The 13,942-nt window shown below is 51.3% G+C and overlaps 6 protein-coding genes and 1 non-coding gene across 7 annotated transcripts; 5 read left to right on the top strand and 2 right to left on the bottom strand.

The window, feature by feature from the left end:
• The first annotated feature begins 140 nt into the window (after nt 1-140).
• On the top strand, nt 141-258 carry PV05_04544. The gene has a single exon (XR_001230714.1). It is a non-coding gene; the product is annotated as a 5S ribosomal RNA (ribosomal RNA).
• Nucleotides 259-1,260: 1,002 nt separating this feature from the next.
• PV05_04543 (uncharacterized protein) lies at nt 1,261-2,203 on the bottom strand (the record flags this gene model as incomplete). The annotated part of the gene is made up of 2 exons (XM_013460952.1): nt 1,261-1,694; nt 1,750-2,203. The coding sequence occupies 2 exons, from the start codon at nt 2,201-2,203 to the stop codon at nt 1,261-1,263; spliced, it is 888 nt and encodes a 295-aa protein (XP_013316406.1).
• Nucleotides 2,204-4,223: 2,020 nt separating this feature from the next.
• On the bottom strand, nt 4,224-6,232 carry PV05_04542 (uncharacterized protein; the record flags this gene model as incomplete). The annotated part of the gene is made up of 2 exons (XM_013460951.1): nt 4,224-4,439; nt 4,634-6,232. 2 exons carry the CDS (start codon nt 6,230-6,232, stop codon nt 4,224-4,226), a joined length of 1,815 nt encoding a protein of 604 aa, XP_013316405.1.
• Nucleotides 6,233-7,355: 1,123 nt separating this feature from the next.
• On the top strand, nt 7,356-8,948 carry PV05_04541 (uncharacterized protein). The gene has a single exon (XM_013460950.1). It carries the CDS (start codon nt 7,411-7,413, stop codon nt 8,638-8,640), a length of 1,230 nt encoding a protein of 409 aa, XP_013316404.1. The 5' UTR covers nt 7,356-7,410; the 3' UTR covers nt 8,641-8,948.
• Nucleotides 8,949-9,016: 68 nt separating this feature from the next.
• PV05_04540 (uncharacterized protein) lies at nt 9,017-11,088 on the top strand. The gene is made up of 2 exons (XM_013460949.1): nt 9,017-9,278; nt 9,334-11,088. Exons 1-2 carry the CDS (start codon nt 9,116-9,118, stop codon nt 10,887-10,889), a joined length of 1,719 nt encoding a protein of 572 aa, XP_013316403.1. The 5' UTR covers nt 9,017-9,115; the 3' UTR covers nt 10,890-11,088.
• Nucleotides 11,089-11,248: 160 nt separating this feature from the next.
• On the top strand, nt 11,249-12,269 carry PV05_04539 (uncharacterized protein; the record flags this gene model as incomplete). The annotated part of the gene is made up of 2 exons (XM_013460948.1): nt 11,249-11,956; nt 12,072-12,269. 2 exons carry the CDS (start codon nt 11,249-11,251, stop codon nt 12,267-12,269), a joined length of 906 nt encoding a protein of 301 aa, XP_013316402.1.
• Nucleotides 12,270-13,207: 938 nt separating this feature from the next.
• PV05_04538 (uncharacterized protein) lies at nt 13,208-13,834 on the top strand (the record flags this gene model as incomplete). The annotated part of the gene is made up of 1 exon (XM_013460947.1): nt 13,208-13,834. One exon carries the CDS (start codon nt 13,208-13,210, stop codon nt 13,832-13,834), a length of 627 nt encoding a protein of 208 aa, XP_013316401.1.
• Between the last annotated feature and the right edge of the window lie 108 nt (nt 13,835-13,942).

Raw genomic sequence — 13,942 nt, 5'->3', positions numbered from 1 at the left:
CCACGGTTACGCACGGTGTCAACCGCTAAGAGCTTTAAGGTGGAAGTTTCCAGGCACCCATAGGTAGGGTATAACGGGTTAAGCTGATCACGTTGAAAATACTAGGGATATGAATTTTAGTGCTAGACTTACTTTCACAATCGACCATAGGATGCGTAATCAACAGGGCTTCCCGTCCGCTCAGCCGTACTTAAGCCGCATGCCGATGAGTTAGTAGTTGCGTCGGTGACGAGCAGCGAATCCTCATTGTTGATTGTTTTTGTGTCTTTTTTGCAAGAATTGATGCTGAATTGGTTAAAGGAGAGGTTCTGATGGCTTTATATATATATATATATTATATGCCCCGAACTGTGCTTTGTCCCTTACCATTTTCGTTCAGGAAAGGGAGCGCGGCCGCTTTAATCGCACGTGTGACGGAGCATCGAGGGCGCCCCGGCCGAGCACGGGAAAGGGTCAAGGGAGCCACGGCAGAGTACGTGGAACACCGGGGGAGTACTGAGGGAGCACACCCGAGCACTGCGCGAGCCCACAGAGAGCGCTGCCCTAATACGGATCTGCAGAAGCCAGTTCAGGCTTAGGTGCGCTTTTGGGTCCTCGGCTATAGTTGCCTAGCTGTGCTCTTAGTAGCCTACTCCTGGCGTGGTAACGCGTTCAATCCTAGCGTTTATGGTAAGTTTTTACTTCAAGAATTCGAAAGTTTTTTGACCTATTTAGCAGAGTATTGCCCGATCATCTACGAAGTGCAGACATACCAATAAACGAGTCGTCTATAACTAGTGTTTCCAAATTTATGATACCGATTGATACAGTAGATAGCGCCTTCGTACCGAGCCTACCTATCTCCAAGTCGATGACCATCTACTGGCTCGTTTTCGTCTATTTGTAGATGCCACTATCCCACTGAGACTACATTGTGGCCATCCCTCAAGGTCCCCAATCCCTCCATAGCACAACCCCGTCCACCGTCTGCGTCTCGACCAGGGTCCTTGATGATATGGGTGTCACTGTCGGCATCCGTGTGACGGGCTCTTCTGGCGTTTTGTTTCGGGCTCGCCAAAACCAGACTTGCGAATTCCTGGGGAGATGGTCAAAATTGAAGATCTTCAGTCGCCGTAGTTAGCACTCAGCTCTGCGTGCCGTACAGCTGGGGGCTAGGATTCTGCATCTTGACCTGGTGCACAACAACTCTTTCGGTGGGGACCGTCATCAAAATTCGTTTCAAGGAGCGTAATGCTCTCGAGCTGTTGTTGAGAGCCTTGATTATAAAGCTCCGATGGTTGCAGTATATTCATCCATAAGATACTTTTCGTGCTCATAAGGCTCGATCATCCTTGGGATCCAACTTTTCTGCCACTCGTCTTCCCAGTGTGTGGTGTAACACATTTTGAAGAATTCCCAGTAGTCTGGATACCACCCAGATTGGCCCCAGTCGATCAGCGCAAGCACCCGCGGTGGACCGAAGGCCGATGTAGAGACAACTATGTTGGTAGGATGTACATCAGCATGTGTGAATTTAATAGTTGTATCTTTCGGCATCAGATTAAGATACGGATCTTGATATCTCTGGGAAAGTGATAAGAATCGTTGGGGAAGCCATTCGAGCCAGTGGTAAAACTCGTGAATTGTATCAAATGGTCCGGCCTTTGGGCGATCATAAAAGACTCTGTCGATTAATGGACCTCGAGTAATAGATCCTACGAGGAAATAATTAGTATAGAAGCCTTGTTAAATCGTGAATTTCTAACTCACCAATAAATGTATTTTCTTGTTCGAGTTGTCGTAGGGAGGAAAGTATATCACGAAGCTGACCACAGATAGCGTCCTTGTCTGAGAGGTCCATGTCGCTCCAACATTCTTGTAGAGTTACTCCAGATATAAGTTCCATGTAGATAAAAACAGTGTCCTGATAGACACGCCATCCAAAAAGCTCTGGAACCGGAACTTGAGAACCAAGACACTTCCTAACTATCCACATTGTCACTGCTTCGTCAATTGTCACACGTGGTCCAAATTTGATAACAAGCTGCATTTCCGAGATAATGATAATGCCTTCTCGCGAGGCACCAAGTTGTTCGGGACGTGGCAGCTTTCGGCCAGCTGTCTTAAAAAATGAGGAGTCAACGAAATCCATTTCATCTTTGAGATGATTGGGAAGCGAGCTTTGGCTTATCCTCTTCAACTCAGTGGTGCTTGTCGAGTTCATTGTTGTGGGTAGAGTCGTGTCGGTATAGAGATGTCCACGACGGCTATCTTCGAGATCTCGCATGTATGCTCGATCGTGCTGTGTCTGTGCTATCTAACTATCTACGTGCCTTCTATATACCGCTTTGATACTCCTGACACCTGCCTCCTTGGCCCTCGTCCACCCCCTAACTATTAGGAGCAACGATCATCTCCACAACAATATAATCGGGAAAAGCTACTAGAGGCTAGGATATACGCGACGTTAGCGCCTATAAGACTAAAGCCCGAACGGGAGCCTCAGCGGCACGTAAGAGAGGACTGCAGGTGCAGGCCAGAGCCCCTAGGGAGTAGAAGGGAGTTGAAGGGGAGCGTAAAAGAGAGGAAGGGAGCAGAAGAGAGCGGACGAGGGAGCGAATCGACTAAATAGTCGTTAGCGGGAGAGTAAAGCGGCGAGGGATAAGTCAGCGAAAAGATCGTGGACGTCGACTATTCGGGGATTATATATATATAGAGGCGTACACTATTACTATTGATCGCACTAAGTTAAATAATAAGGAGCTACTACTTAACAGTCAATTTTTTTTAGCTTCTAAGTGATTGACCTTTATTGATACCTAGGCTTCTAGGCGATCAGTCTCTCTCGATACTTAAAGATTATCCCTTATTTAAGGAGACTAAGTAAACACTAATAAGCGCTTTAGGCGTCAATTGTATAACTTTGGAAACTCCGGGCGACGTCGTTAAAGGTAACCGATAAGAAATCTTGATATCTTTTTATAACATTATCATTCGATTTAGCGCGGTCAATAGTAATAGTGCACGCCTCCGTATAAAATGCCGAACCGTCGTCTCCCACGATTCTTTCGCTGACCAATCCTACGCCGCTTTGCTCTCCCGCTTACGACTATTTAGCCGCCTTGTTCCCTCATCCACTCCCTTCTCCTCCTTTCCTCTCTTTTACGCTCCCCTTCTGCTCCCTGCTGCTCCCTCGTGGCTCTGGCACGCTCCTACCAAACTCCCTCGCGTCTCTCCCTGCTCACTCCTACTCCTCTACATGCCGGTGAGGCTCCTATATTGGCTCCAGCCTTACATACGCCTGCGTCGCGTATACTCGGCCTCGTAGTACCTTTACCCGATAGTATTAATAATAGCCTATTTCGGGCCCTTGATAAAAGGTAAGATCTCTAAGAGGATATATCAGGATTAGTTCCGTAGGCCTCTAGCTCTCGCTGCCGAGACAAGTGTCCTCGGACGGTGGATGTCTGAGGACAGACGTCCCGGCAGAAATAAAAATCACAGGACGAAATTGGGCTGAAGATTCTTGTACCTATCCGATAAGGAGCTCTAAGAGGGATCGCCTGGTATACAAAACAGCCTAAGACAGGCATCCCCGCCCCAGAAGTCCGCTGGAAGTTTGAACACTGGTTTCTGAACTTCAATGACCTTGAGATCCTAAGACGTAGCACTTAAAATATTAGATCGGTGTAACCTAACATTGCTCGTGCAGAAGACGGCATACCAGCAGGAGGTACAGTCTGAGGTGTCAGTCCCTTAGCAGTCGGTGTACTGAATACCACACTCAGCTGAACCCAGCACAAAAGCTTGCGGTATGCGACCTCGAGTGACAGGTCTACAACCCGGGATCATCCCGCCTACTGTGGCAATGGACTATCATCATCATGCTGGGCATACTTCTGGTGTTACTGCTCATAGCCATTACGCAGTACATCGCCCATCATGTGTCGCCAGCGGAGTCGCTGACATCTACTGGTATACTGGTGGCTGCCAACTTATCTTAGCAACTCGACATTTCTAACCATGATTATCAGCCCGGGCGTAAGGATGGCGTGGACAAAGGACTGTTTTGGTGTAGAAATATGGGTGGAGGTCGAGTCACGAGCAGTGACAAGCCCGTGACTTGGTATAGGAGTTGCTAGATAGACGTACTAGTGGAAGGAGGTTCGAATTAGAAGATACGATTGGTAACGTAGTATTCTTGGTAGATCATAGGTACTCAGTATGGAGCTAGACTCGGCAGTTCAGAAAATTTGGAAGTCTTGCAGGGGCAAATGCGGCATGTCGGATCTTTCAATCTGATCCTTCAGTGAGACCAGCGCCAGTGCAGCCAATGCTTCTCCGTGCATAATTTCATGAACATAGGCAGCACCCACAAAATGGTAGCCACCGTCAGAGTCACGCTTTCGCAAGCAGACTGGAAATTTGGAACCGAGCAAGATGCAGATAAGATCGCCCATCTGCATGTCTGCTGGACCGGAGCCAAGATATCCTTGCGATGTAATGAAAAAACGCCGGCGGTATCCGTGAAGAAATGCTGCTCTGTAATAGAGCATTGCGGGGCCCGTTGGTACGATACGTTGGGGATGGGGAGGTCCTCGACAGGAAGCTCCGTATGTACCAGTTGTACCATCTTAGTGACCAGATTAGTTACATCACTTCCGACCTTTCTGGAAGGCAGGAGGAAGTGCCTCGAGGTAGTAAGGGTTGAGAACAGGTCACCAAAGATGTCTGGGGCCGGATACCGCCCGGATGCGTCGGAGTTCCAGATCAAAGTACGCCAGAAGGCCTCGTCTCGCTCATGCTGCTCCACGCGGTCCCGACAATATTTCCCATCGAATTCAGCCAGCCTGCGCTGATATCGCCGGACTGTGTGGAAGAACATCGATTGCTGCTCCTCCGGTTCCCCGGACCATTCCACGTCGATCACGAGAGGAGTATCGAATGTGAATCCTGTCAGGCTCAGTTTCCCAGCTGTATCTTTGGGGTCGAGGGCGCATCCTCTTATGTTCGCCCACTGATTACCGTCTGCCCCGAAGAAGCCTGTGGGATGTGATGCGTTATAAGTCTCTTGACTCACTGAACCAGAAGACGAAGACCACTGGCTTCGCGAAAAGTCAGGGACCCACGTTGGGAGATCAAGGCTCTTGGGAAATCGATTGAGGAGGAGCATGCCAAGTATCCTGGAGGATCCAATCACCGTCCTAGTCACCTCCTCGTATACCTCTTCTGCCTTTCTAGTATAGTCCGGGAGCAGACCTATGGAAGGCACAAAGCCTAAAAGAGCGAAGATCTTGTCCCTGGGGTCGCTTGCGAGATGGTCACGTGTTTGGGTCAAGAGGTAAATGAACCCAGTGATGTCGTCTAAGTTCCTATGAGCCCGAGAACGTAGATCCGTAAGGCATTCTATCCTGAAAAGGGCCATGTCAAGGTGTCCAAGTTGTTGGAAGTAACTAGGGCAAGACAGGTACTCACGTATGAGCTTCGCTGCCCGCTCAAACATCCACCAAGGCAGCCAGATTGTCCCACAACCAACCCAAATAGTGCCAGATTCTCTCCTGGCGGCCGCGATTTCTTGAACGATCCATACTCGGCGCCACCACGGACGCTTCATGAGCTTCTGGAATGCTATCCACTCATTCGGTTTGTGTGGGTATATCTGCTCGCCCTCGGTGGAGTCGTGGAGCTTTAGAAGCGAGCTGAAGGGGTTGATGCATCTCTCCACTCCGAAGAGGATCCCAGGCGGAGTGATCGTAGAGCCTGGCTTTGTTCCTGAGTCCAAGACACTAACTAATATCATGGCAAGGTCGCTCTCATCACAGGCATCACCGAGCCACACCAAAACCCTCGATGCTCGGGCATATATCGACCACATCATTGCGACCTGAATATTCCGCTCAGGAATATTCTCCTGGTCGATGCAAAGGGCATCGATCCAGAGCCGCCGATGAGATTGGGATGATCCTTTGTTGGTGCACACCTTCCTCCGTCTCAACCACTCTAATGCAATGCTCACATTGCCAGGAACCAGGCATTCCTTGCCATTGACAACGATCTTAGCCACCCTGGCGGTAGAGCCCCACGCGTAAGAAAGTGCCTCATATGAAGGTGCCTCGTCAAGTGAGACTGAGAAGATTGCGCATCTGATGATGCTCTTCGTGCCATCCTCCTGGTCGTCCGAGGCATGGCAGAGATCCAACAATCGAATTTCGCGTCGAGAAACATCTAAGGGATCATAATGATACTCATCCATTCCTCGCGCGTTCTGGCGAACCCCGAAGAGTCAGGTTTGTGCGGTATGTTGGGTTTTAGTAGCCTCGTCTCGATCGTCTGACTCTTATCCGGAGTTCGCGTCAGTTGCAGCTGGAACATAGAACACCGAGCGAGAAGTTACAAAGTAGTTGTCGGCCAGGATTTTCTTCAGATTTGCCGGAACGACCCTTTCTGTTCTATAAGCAGAGGCCCGCAGAAAGACGGTGTAGTCAGCCATGGCTGCAGAGAACTATTAGATAGCTCAAAGAGGAAAAGGCTGTCATCTAAAGTGCCTGAGCGGATGCGATTCGCAGGCGCAAAGAGACCCGCATCTGATCGGTTGTCCATTCTCAACATATTCCATTGACACGTCTACTCTGGGCGCAGAAAATCGTTTTCATAATGCTTGTCAAGGTGCCATATGTCTCACTGTCATAGGCTTGTCCGGGCGGGCCTTAGCAGTGGCAATGCGGCCAAGGGTGGTTCCCCTTTCCATCCTCTAATCTGTAAGTGTCAAACCGACGCCCAGGTGCGCACCTCCGTACAATTCGACCACACGCCCTGGCGCACCGCCAGGCCCAAGGTTACAGGGGAATTTAGGCAGCAGTGTAAGGGCACGGAATCTACCAGGTTCCCTGACGCGCATCTGAAACAGATGCCTAGCCGACAGGTAAGTTATAGCCGAGGCCCAAACGGGACCCTTGAGCCCGAACTGGCTTCTGCGAATGGGCGTCAGGCAGCGCTCCCTGTGGCTCGCGCAGTGCTCGGGCGCACTCCCCAATACTCTGGCCTGGGCCCCACGACGCTCTCACGTACTCGGCCAGGCCTTCTCGATGCTCCGTCGCGCCCCCGATTAAAGCGGCCTCGGTCCCTTTCCTGAACGAAGATGGTAGTGGATAAAGTATAGTTCGGGGTATATATAATATATATATATATATATTTTTTGGCGAGGCGAGATTATGCGGCCTCATGGTCGCAGTTGGCTAGCAGTTGCCTGAACATACTGTGCGCTTGTAATTGGCGGAGTAAGCTTACCTAATCTCCATGGATAACCGAGATTCTGCCGGGCTATGACATGGTGCGGATTGCTGCTGCTGCTGTGCGGAGCAAAATAACCATCACATAAACTTGATTGTATCTTGCAATGTGAATGAAAACTGTTGTAAATCGCCTGGTGATATGGTCTCCATCCTCCGCTCTCAACAGCCCTTGAAGGCAGCTTCACGGACCTTGACCTCACACAGCCGGCCGATATGCCGGAGCTGTTCTCGGAGGTCAACACCCATTGACCAGCGCCGGACAATCAGCAGCTATGGCTACGAGCAAGCCAAAGCTCTCGTCTACTCAAAGTATGGAGAGCCCCAAGATGTCCTGTCACTGCACGGCCACTCAATATCTCCTGCCGCCGGAACGAACGTAGTTCTGCGCATGCTCGTCGCTCCGATCAATCCCGCAGACGTCAACCAGATCCAGGGTGTCTACCCGTCGAAGCCGGAGATGAACACAGCTCTCGGCACCTCAGAACCCGCTGCAGTTGCGGGCAACGAAGGAGTCGCAGAAGTCATCAGCACTGGTTCTGGGGTCAAAACTTTGAGCAAAGGCGATTGGGTGATTATGAAGAGCACGGGTATGGGAACATGGCGAACACACATGGCTATTGACGAGAGCAAGCTACTGAAGATTGACGATAAAGAAGGCTTGACTCCATTGCAAGTCGGGACAGTGTCAGTCAACCCGTGCACTGCATACCGCATGCTGCTGGACTCTGCCAAGTGGGGGTTCCGAGGAGACGAATGGTTCATCCAGAATGGGGCCAACAGTGGTGTCGGGCGAGCTGCCATACAACTCGGCAAGGAGTGGGGCTTCAAGAGTATCAACGTGATCCGGGGTCGGGAGGACAAAGAGGAGGAGCAGAAACTGAAGCAGGATCTGTACGACATTGGTGCGACGAAAGTCATTACGGAAGAAGAGCTTATGAGCAGAGAAATCCGGGACCAGATCAAGGAATGGACCCACGGAGGCCGAGAACAGATCAAGGTCGGGCTGAACTGCGTGGGAGGAAAGCCAGCTACAGCACTAGCCAAGTTTTTGAGCCCGGAAGCAACGATGGTCACGTATGGTGCCATGAGCAAACAGCCTCTCATGCTACCCGCGTCGTTGTTGATTTTCAAGGAGATCAGTTTCACCGGTTTCTGGGTGAGTAAATGGAGCGACAGACATCCCGACCAGAAGAAGCAGACTGTCGATGATGTGCTTCGGCTCACGCGGGAGGGAAAATTTAAGGATATACCGGTTCAAGAGTGCAAATGGGGCTGGAAGACGGAGCTTGACACGCTCAGGTCGGCTGTGCAGGGGACATTAGGCGGCTTCAGGCCTGGGAAGGGAGTCTTTGTGTTCGAAAAGACATAGGATGACCATCCTTGAAAAGCGCCAAGGCGAACCTCAGGGTCATAGCGAACTTCGCCGACGAATATGTAAAGCCAGAATAATGACTCGAATTGTCTTGCTTGCCCAATGTGGTGGAAATGGCACAAATTAACCAGACCTCATCTCCAGTTGCGCTTCCGGTGTGCACAAACGACGAGCAGTTCTAGCGGCCGGAATTTGTTATCTACACACCACAAACAAGTAAATGGCAGTTCCCTGAGATATGGTCTCTCTGAACTCGTATTCACGAGGCTGCATCGACTCTGGCCAATCACAACAGGGTGTCTCCCTCGCGCGCACTGTTTCCGCCGCGGAATGAATTCTCATATCATATCCCATCCAAGCCCAATCTGACACTGCAATTTGTTCTGGAAGGGCGTGCAACGAATTGTCATCACTTCGGGGCGGTATTCTGTTGTTTTCTAGATCCATCTTTAGACAAAAAGGGAAGGGGTTGATGGTGTTGTGGTATTTATGCTCCAACTTCAACCGAGCTTTAGTACGCGTAGTACCTTCATTTATCCCGGCGTTGGCTTCATCCAGGTCCTTCCATCGATCCAGGAGTCTAGATATGAACGCAGACGAGTTCAGGAAGGCGGCTCACGCTGCTATAGAAGAGAGTATGGCACCGCTCATGAAATCCTGCGGAAAGCCCAGATACTGACCAGCCCGAAGTCATTGCATACAATCAAAATGTAGCTGATTACCCTGTCCTGCCGACCATCAAGCCTGGATTCCTGGCACCTCAATTACCCAAGTCAGCACCGGAAAAACCACAACCGTGGTCTGAGATCCAGCCTGACATCGCGTCCAAGATTGTGCCAGGCATCACGCACTGGCAGTCGCCCAACTTCATGGCTTTCTTCCCGGCCGGAGTGACCTACCCATCCATGCTGGGCGAGATGTACTCGGCGGCATTCACGGCTCCGGCGTTCAACTGGCTGTGCAGCCCGGCCTGCACGGAACTTGAGACCGTGGTGATGGACTGGCTTGCGCAGGCGTTTGACCTGCCCAAAGAGTTTCTCAGCACGTCTCCCAGTGGCGGCGGAGGGACGATCCAGGGTTCGGCATCCGAGGCCGTGGTGACGTGCATGGTCGCTGCGAGAGAGCGCTATCTCCATGGCAAATGTGATGCCGAGGGTCTTCCGCCGGACTCGAGAGAGCGAGAGGATCGAATTGCGTACTTGCGCGGACGACTGATCGCGCTGTCGTCCGACCAGACGCACTCGTCCACGCAGAAAGGCGCGTTGATCGCGGGTACGAGGTACCGTGCTATCCCGACGAAGCTCGAGAACGGGCTCTCGCTGAAGGGACAAGATCTCGAGGCAGCTCTGGCACAGTGTAACGAAGAAGGCCTCGAACCATATTACATCACACTTACGATGGGCACGACTTCGACTTGCACGACGGACGACTTTGAGAGCCTGGCTCCCGTGCTCAAGGCCCATCCAAACCTGTGGGTGCATGTCGATGCAGCATATGCCGGCGCCGCTCTGGTCTGTCCGGAGTACTCTTCGAAGTATTCACCCTGGATGAAAGTCGCAGACTCCTTCAACATGAACATGCACAAGTGGTTGCTCGTCAACTTTGATGCGTCGTGTCTGTTCGTGCAGGACCGGAACCATCTCACGCGTGCATTGTCGATTTCCGCCGCATACTACGTCAACAAGCATACGGACAGTGGTCTCGTCACGGATTACAGGGACTGGCAGATTCCGTTGGGCAGACGGTTTCGTGCACTGAAGATATGGTTCGTCATGCGCAGCTACGGTCTGGAAGGCATGAGGGAGCACATCAGGAAGACTATCAAGATTGGCGAGGTGTTCGCTGATCTTGTCCGAGGCCGCTCCGATCTTTTCGAGATCATCACCACGCCTGCCTTTGGTCTAACTTGTTTCAGAGTCAAACCCTCTCTGGTCTCGTCGGGAGGGACGGCTGAGACAGACGCAGATTTTGTCCCGCAGGTATCGGCCGCGCAACAGAGAGAGCAGGATGCCAATGCGGTGACGAAGCAGATTGGAGACTTGATCAATGAGCGTGGCGAAATCTTTATTACCTGCAGCAGTACGGCAGGGAAGGCTTTCATGCGGGTAGTCAGCGGCAATCCGAATGCGGAGGAGAAGTATGTGAGGGCGGCGTTTGACATCATTGTCAAGACCACGGAGGAAGTGCTGGCGGCTGGCTCTGACAAGGGGGGAGGCAAACATGCAGCGAACGGGCATGCGGTATAAATATAGATGTCGAGGCATACATATCGGGGAAAAGGCGGTGTTGTACATATGTTTAGGAGCGGATCGAATTGCAACCCAAAATGAGGGTTCTTGAGCAATATAGACAATCACGAGATTTTCAGGTAGATTCGAAAGGAATGTCTGCTTGGCACCAATATGCATGGGACTTGCGAAGAAGCATGGACTGTGTAAGGTATTGGATATCTATCTATTGGTATGTCTTTGGCTTCGCTGTGTAGGTATCGAATCGTCGGCAAAAACGCGTCTTTCGGCCGACGCGTAAAGTGCTTTCTACAACGCGCAATACTGTACAACAAACCACCACACTCACATTTCTTACCACCAACACTGCCGCAAGTATGCCAGACTTTGGCCATACAGATGGCTACGACGACTCGAACCGGGCTTTTCTTCAAGCCTTTCTTGCTCGCAGCGTATTGACTCTCGAAACCGCCAAACCCATCCTTGCTGCACTCTTAACCTACCGAGACGGCCGCGAGGTCCAGCCTCAAGATGCCACCATCGAAGACCTAAATATGTACATTGCAGAAGCGAACCGCAGACTATCCCCTCTCGACCTCGAAATCAGAAGCACATTTCACCAACAAACCCGAGAACGAGTCTATGCGTTGGTCAATACGACGAGTGATCCTCTCACACAGCTGGCCACCACATACACACCCGACGAGATTGTCTACCTCAAGAAGCTCCTTGACGCGATGTTTGATGGCCAAAACAACAAGGGAAAGAGGGAGGCTATGTGTCTGAGCGGTATCGACGCTATACATGTTGGGCGAGCGCAGGGCAGTAGGCGGGACACGGAGAATGGGAGTGCGACGCAGTCCAATGCTGGCATGCTGGGCGCTAGAGACGCCGAGGCAATGCTGAACAAGTTGCTTGAAGAGGGCTGGCTCGAGAAGAGTAGACACGGCTTTTACAGTCTGAGTGCCCGGGCGTTGATGGAGTTGAAAGGCTGGCTCGTCGACACGTACAATGATGAAGACGACGATGGGGCAAGAAGGGAGAAGATCAAGTTCTGTCATGCTTGCAAGGAGATCATAACTGTGGTAAGTGTCGGTTTCTCGATGCGGGTGAATGGTGAGGGCTGATATTGGACTTGTGCAGGGTCAACGATGTGCGCGACGGGAATGTCCTTGTCGGTTGCATGATATTTGTACGCAGAATTTCTTCCGGATGCAGAGATCGCAGACGTGTCCTATCTGCAAGACAGAGTGGGACGGACAGCATTATGTCGGGGAAAAAGCAATAACGACATCCGAGAGTTATCAGATGAGTCGAAGAAAGAGTGGTCATAGAAGGCAGACGGAGACCCCAAGACAGAGGGAAGCCGTTGTTGACGAGGACGAGGGAAGTACTTGAAGATCACTTCGAAAGTTTGTGCTCTGGACCAACAAGGCGCATCTCATCGCCATCGTCGAAGTTCTCGTCGCCTGTATGATCCTGAGTATGAGGGATTTCATCGGTGGCGCCAGCTGCAACGACCGTTTTGATCTTGCGCCAGTGCTGGACTCTATTCGATTGTTCTACTCAATGGCCGACTCTGGAAAGCTTGACTTTACTTCTATGTGATCCATGGTAAGTTTGGACTCTCATCCAAGTCTAGGGCTTGTGCTAACGTATGGGAGTACCTGAGCAAATTCTGTGGTGTTGCAATGGATGGTACCATTTCCATGCATGCCATTGGTGCTGTCAAAAAATGGGTCGGGGATTTTGGCCTCGAGCCAGATTTTGACGGCAAATCTTGAGCATGGACCACCTGCGACTCCTACCCAAGGTCGATTTGAAGGCTACCACCTTCCCCGTGCTTTCGATGGAAACGACCGTGCGTCCAGCTCTCGAAATAGCAAATCACCATCTCGTGACCGTCCCAGACTGTTGCAAAATGGACGCAATAGGACCGTACCCCACAGGGAGTTGAGTTCAGCGAGAATTGGTGCAGTTAAGCTCTCATTCTTATGAGCTAGATACTATTTCGGGCATGCGGCTTTTGTATCATGGACTGGACCCCTAGGTCTACACCAGATTGTGACTTTCCCCTATCCGCGAAAAGATCTATCCTTCGGGGAAGACTTTGCGTTGGCAAACAAGGTATATAGGAGTGCTGTTGATCAACGGTTCAGGTATCATCTTCAGCATCAACAACAACAATAGCAACCACAAGCACACATCCACCGAAAAGCAAACAATCGCTAAAAGCATTCACTAGCATCAATTCGCTACACTCAAACCAGCCTCGTCAGACTATTCACAGCTCTTCTCGCTTCCCACTCGATTTCTTACCTTCATAAACTCCCAAGATGCAATTCAAGAACGCTGTCCTCGCCTCTCTCCCAGCCCTGGCTCTAGCTGCACCCACCGGCTCTTCAGGCCAGAACCCAGATGCCCCCGCCACCTTCCCGGCACCAGCCTATGGCTTGATCGTTGGTACTGACGTCCAACCATTCCACTTCGAGTCCTTCAACGCCAACAGCGGCAAATTCTGGCTCAACTTGCCACAAACTGCCTCTTCTTGCCCCTTCACTGGCACTGCTCAAGCAAGCAACTGCCCGCCGGGCAATGACACCGCCTTCGTCGGCAATGGTGCTCTGGCCGTTGCAGTTCCCGGAGGCCAACAAGTCTACGTAGCCGAGAGTGGCGCGCTCATGTTCACTCAAGCTCACTCCGCTGTCATTCCCAACGGCGCAGTCACCGATCCTTTCATCTACTCCCTGGAGCAGGGAGCCCAATACGGATCGGTCAGCACCAACGCTTTCGGCGCGGACGGTTTCATGGCCTGCCCTACCGCCGGCAGCATTGCTTACCAGGTCTTCGCCAACATCGACTGTGCGGAAGTTCCATTGGGCAATGTTGACGACTGTGTCCCAGTGGTGCCGCTTGCTGTTCCCTACACTCAGGGCCAAGCTGCTGCCTGGCAGTACAACTAAATTATCACCCAGAAAGACGGAGGAGAGGAGGTATTTGACTTGCAGTGGGGATGGTATCACTGGCAGTTTTGTTATACTTGCATAGCCTGGTTGAATTATCGGGTTCAT

Source organism: Exophiala xenobiotica, assembly GCF_000835505.1.
Source record: "Exophiala xenobiotica strain CBS 118157 unplaced genomic scaffold supercont1.3, whole genome shotgun sequence".
Classification (NCBI taxonomy): Eukaryota; Fungi; Ascomycota; class Eurotiomycetes; order Chaetothyriales; family Herpotrichiellaceae; genus Exophiala; species Exophiala xenobiotica.
This window is presented reverse-complemented; position numbering and strand designations above follow the sequence as displayed.

Coding starts and splice junctions, on each gene's coding strand:
- PV05_04540 (XM_013460949.1), top strand. CDS start 9,116: ATGGTGTTGTGGTATTTATGCTCCAACTTCAACCGAGCTTTAGTACGC. Junction 9,279..9,333: donor TCACGCTGCTATAGAAGAGA/GTATGGCACCGC, acceptor ACCAGCCCGAAG/TCATTGCATACAATCAAAAT.
- PV05_04541 (XM_013460950.1), top strand. CDS start 7,411: ATGGTCTCCATCCTCCGCTCTCAACAGCCCTTGAAGGCAGCTTCACGG.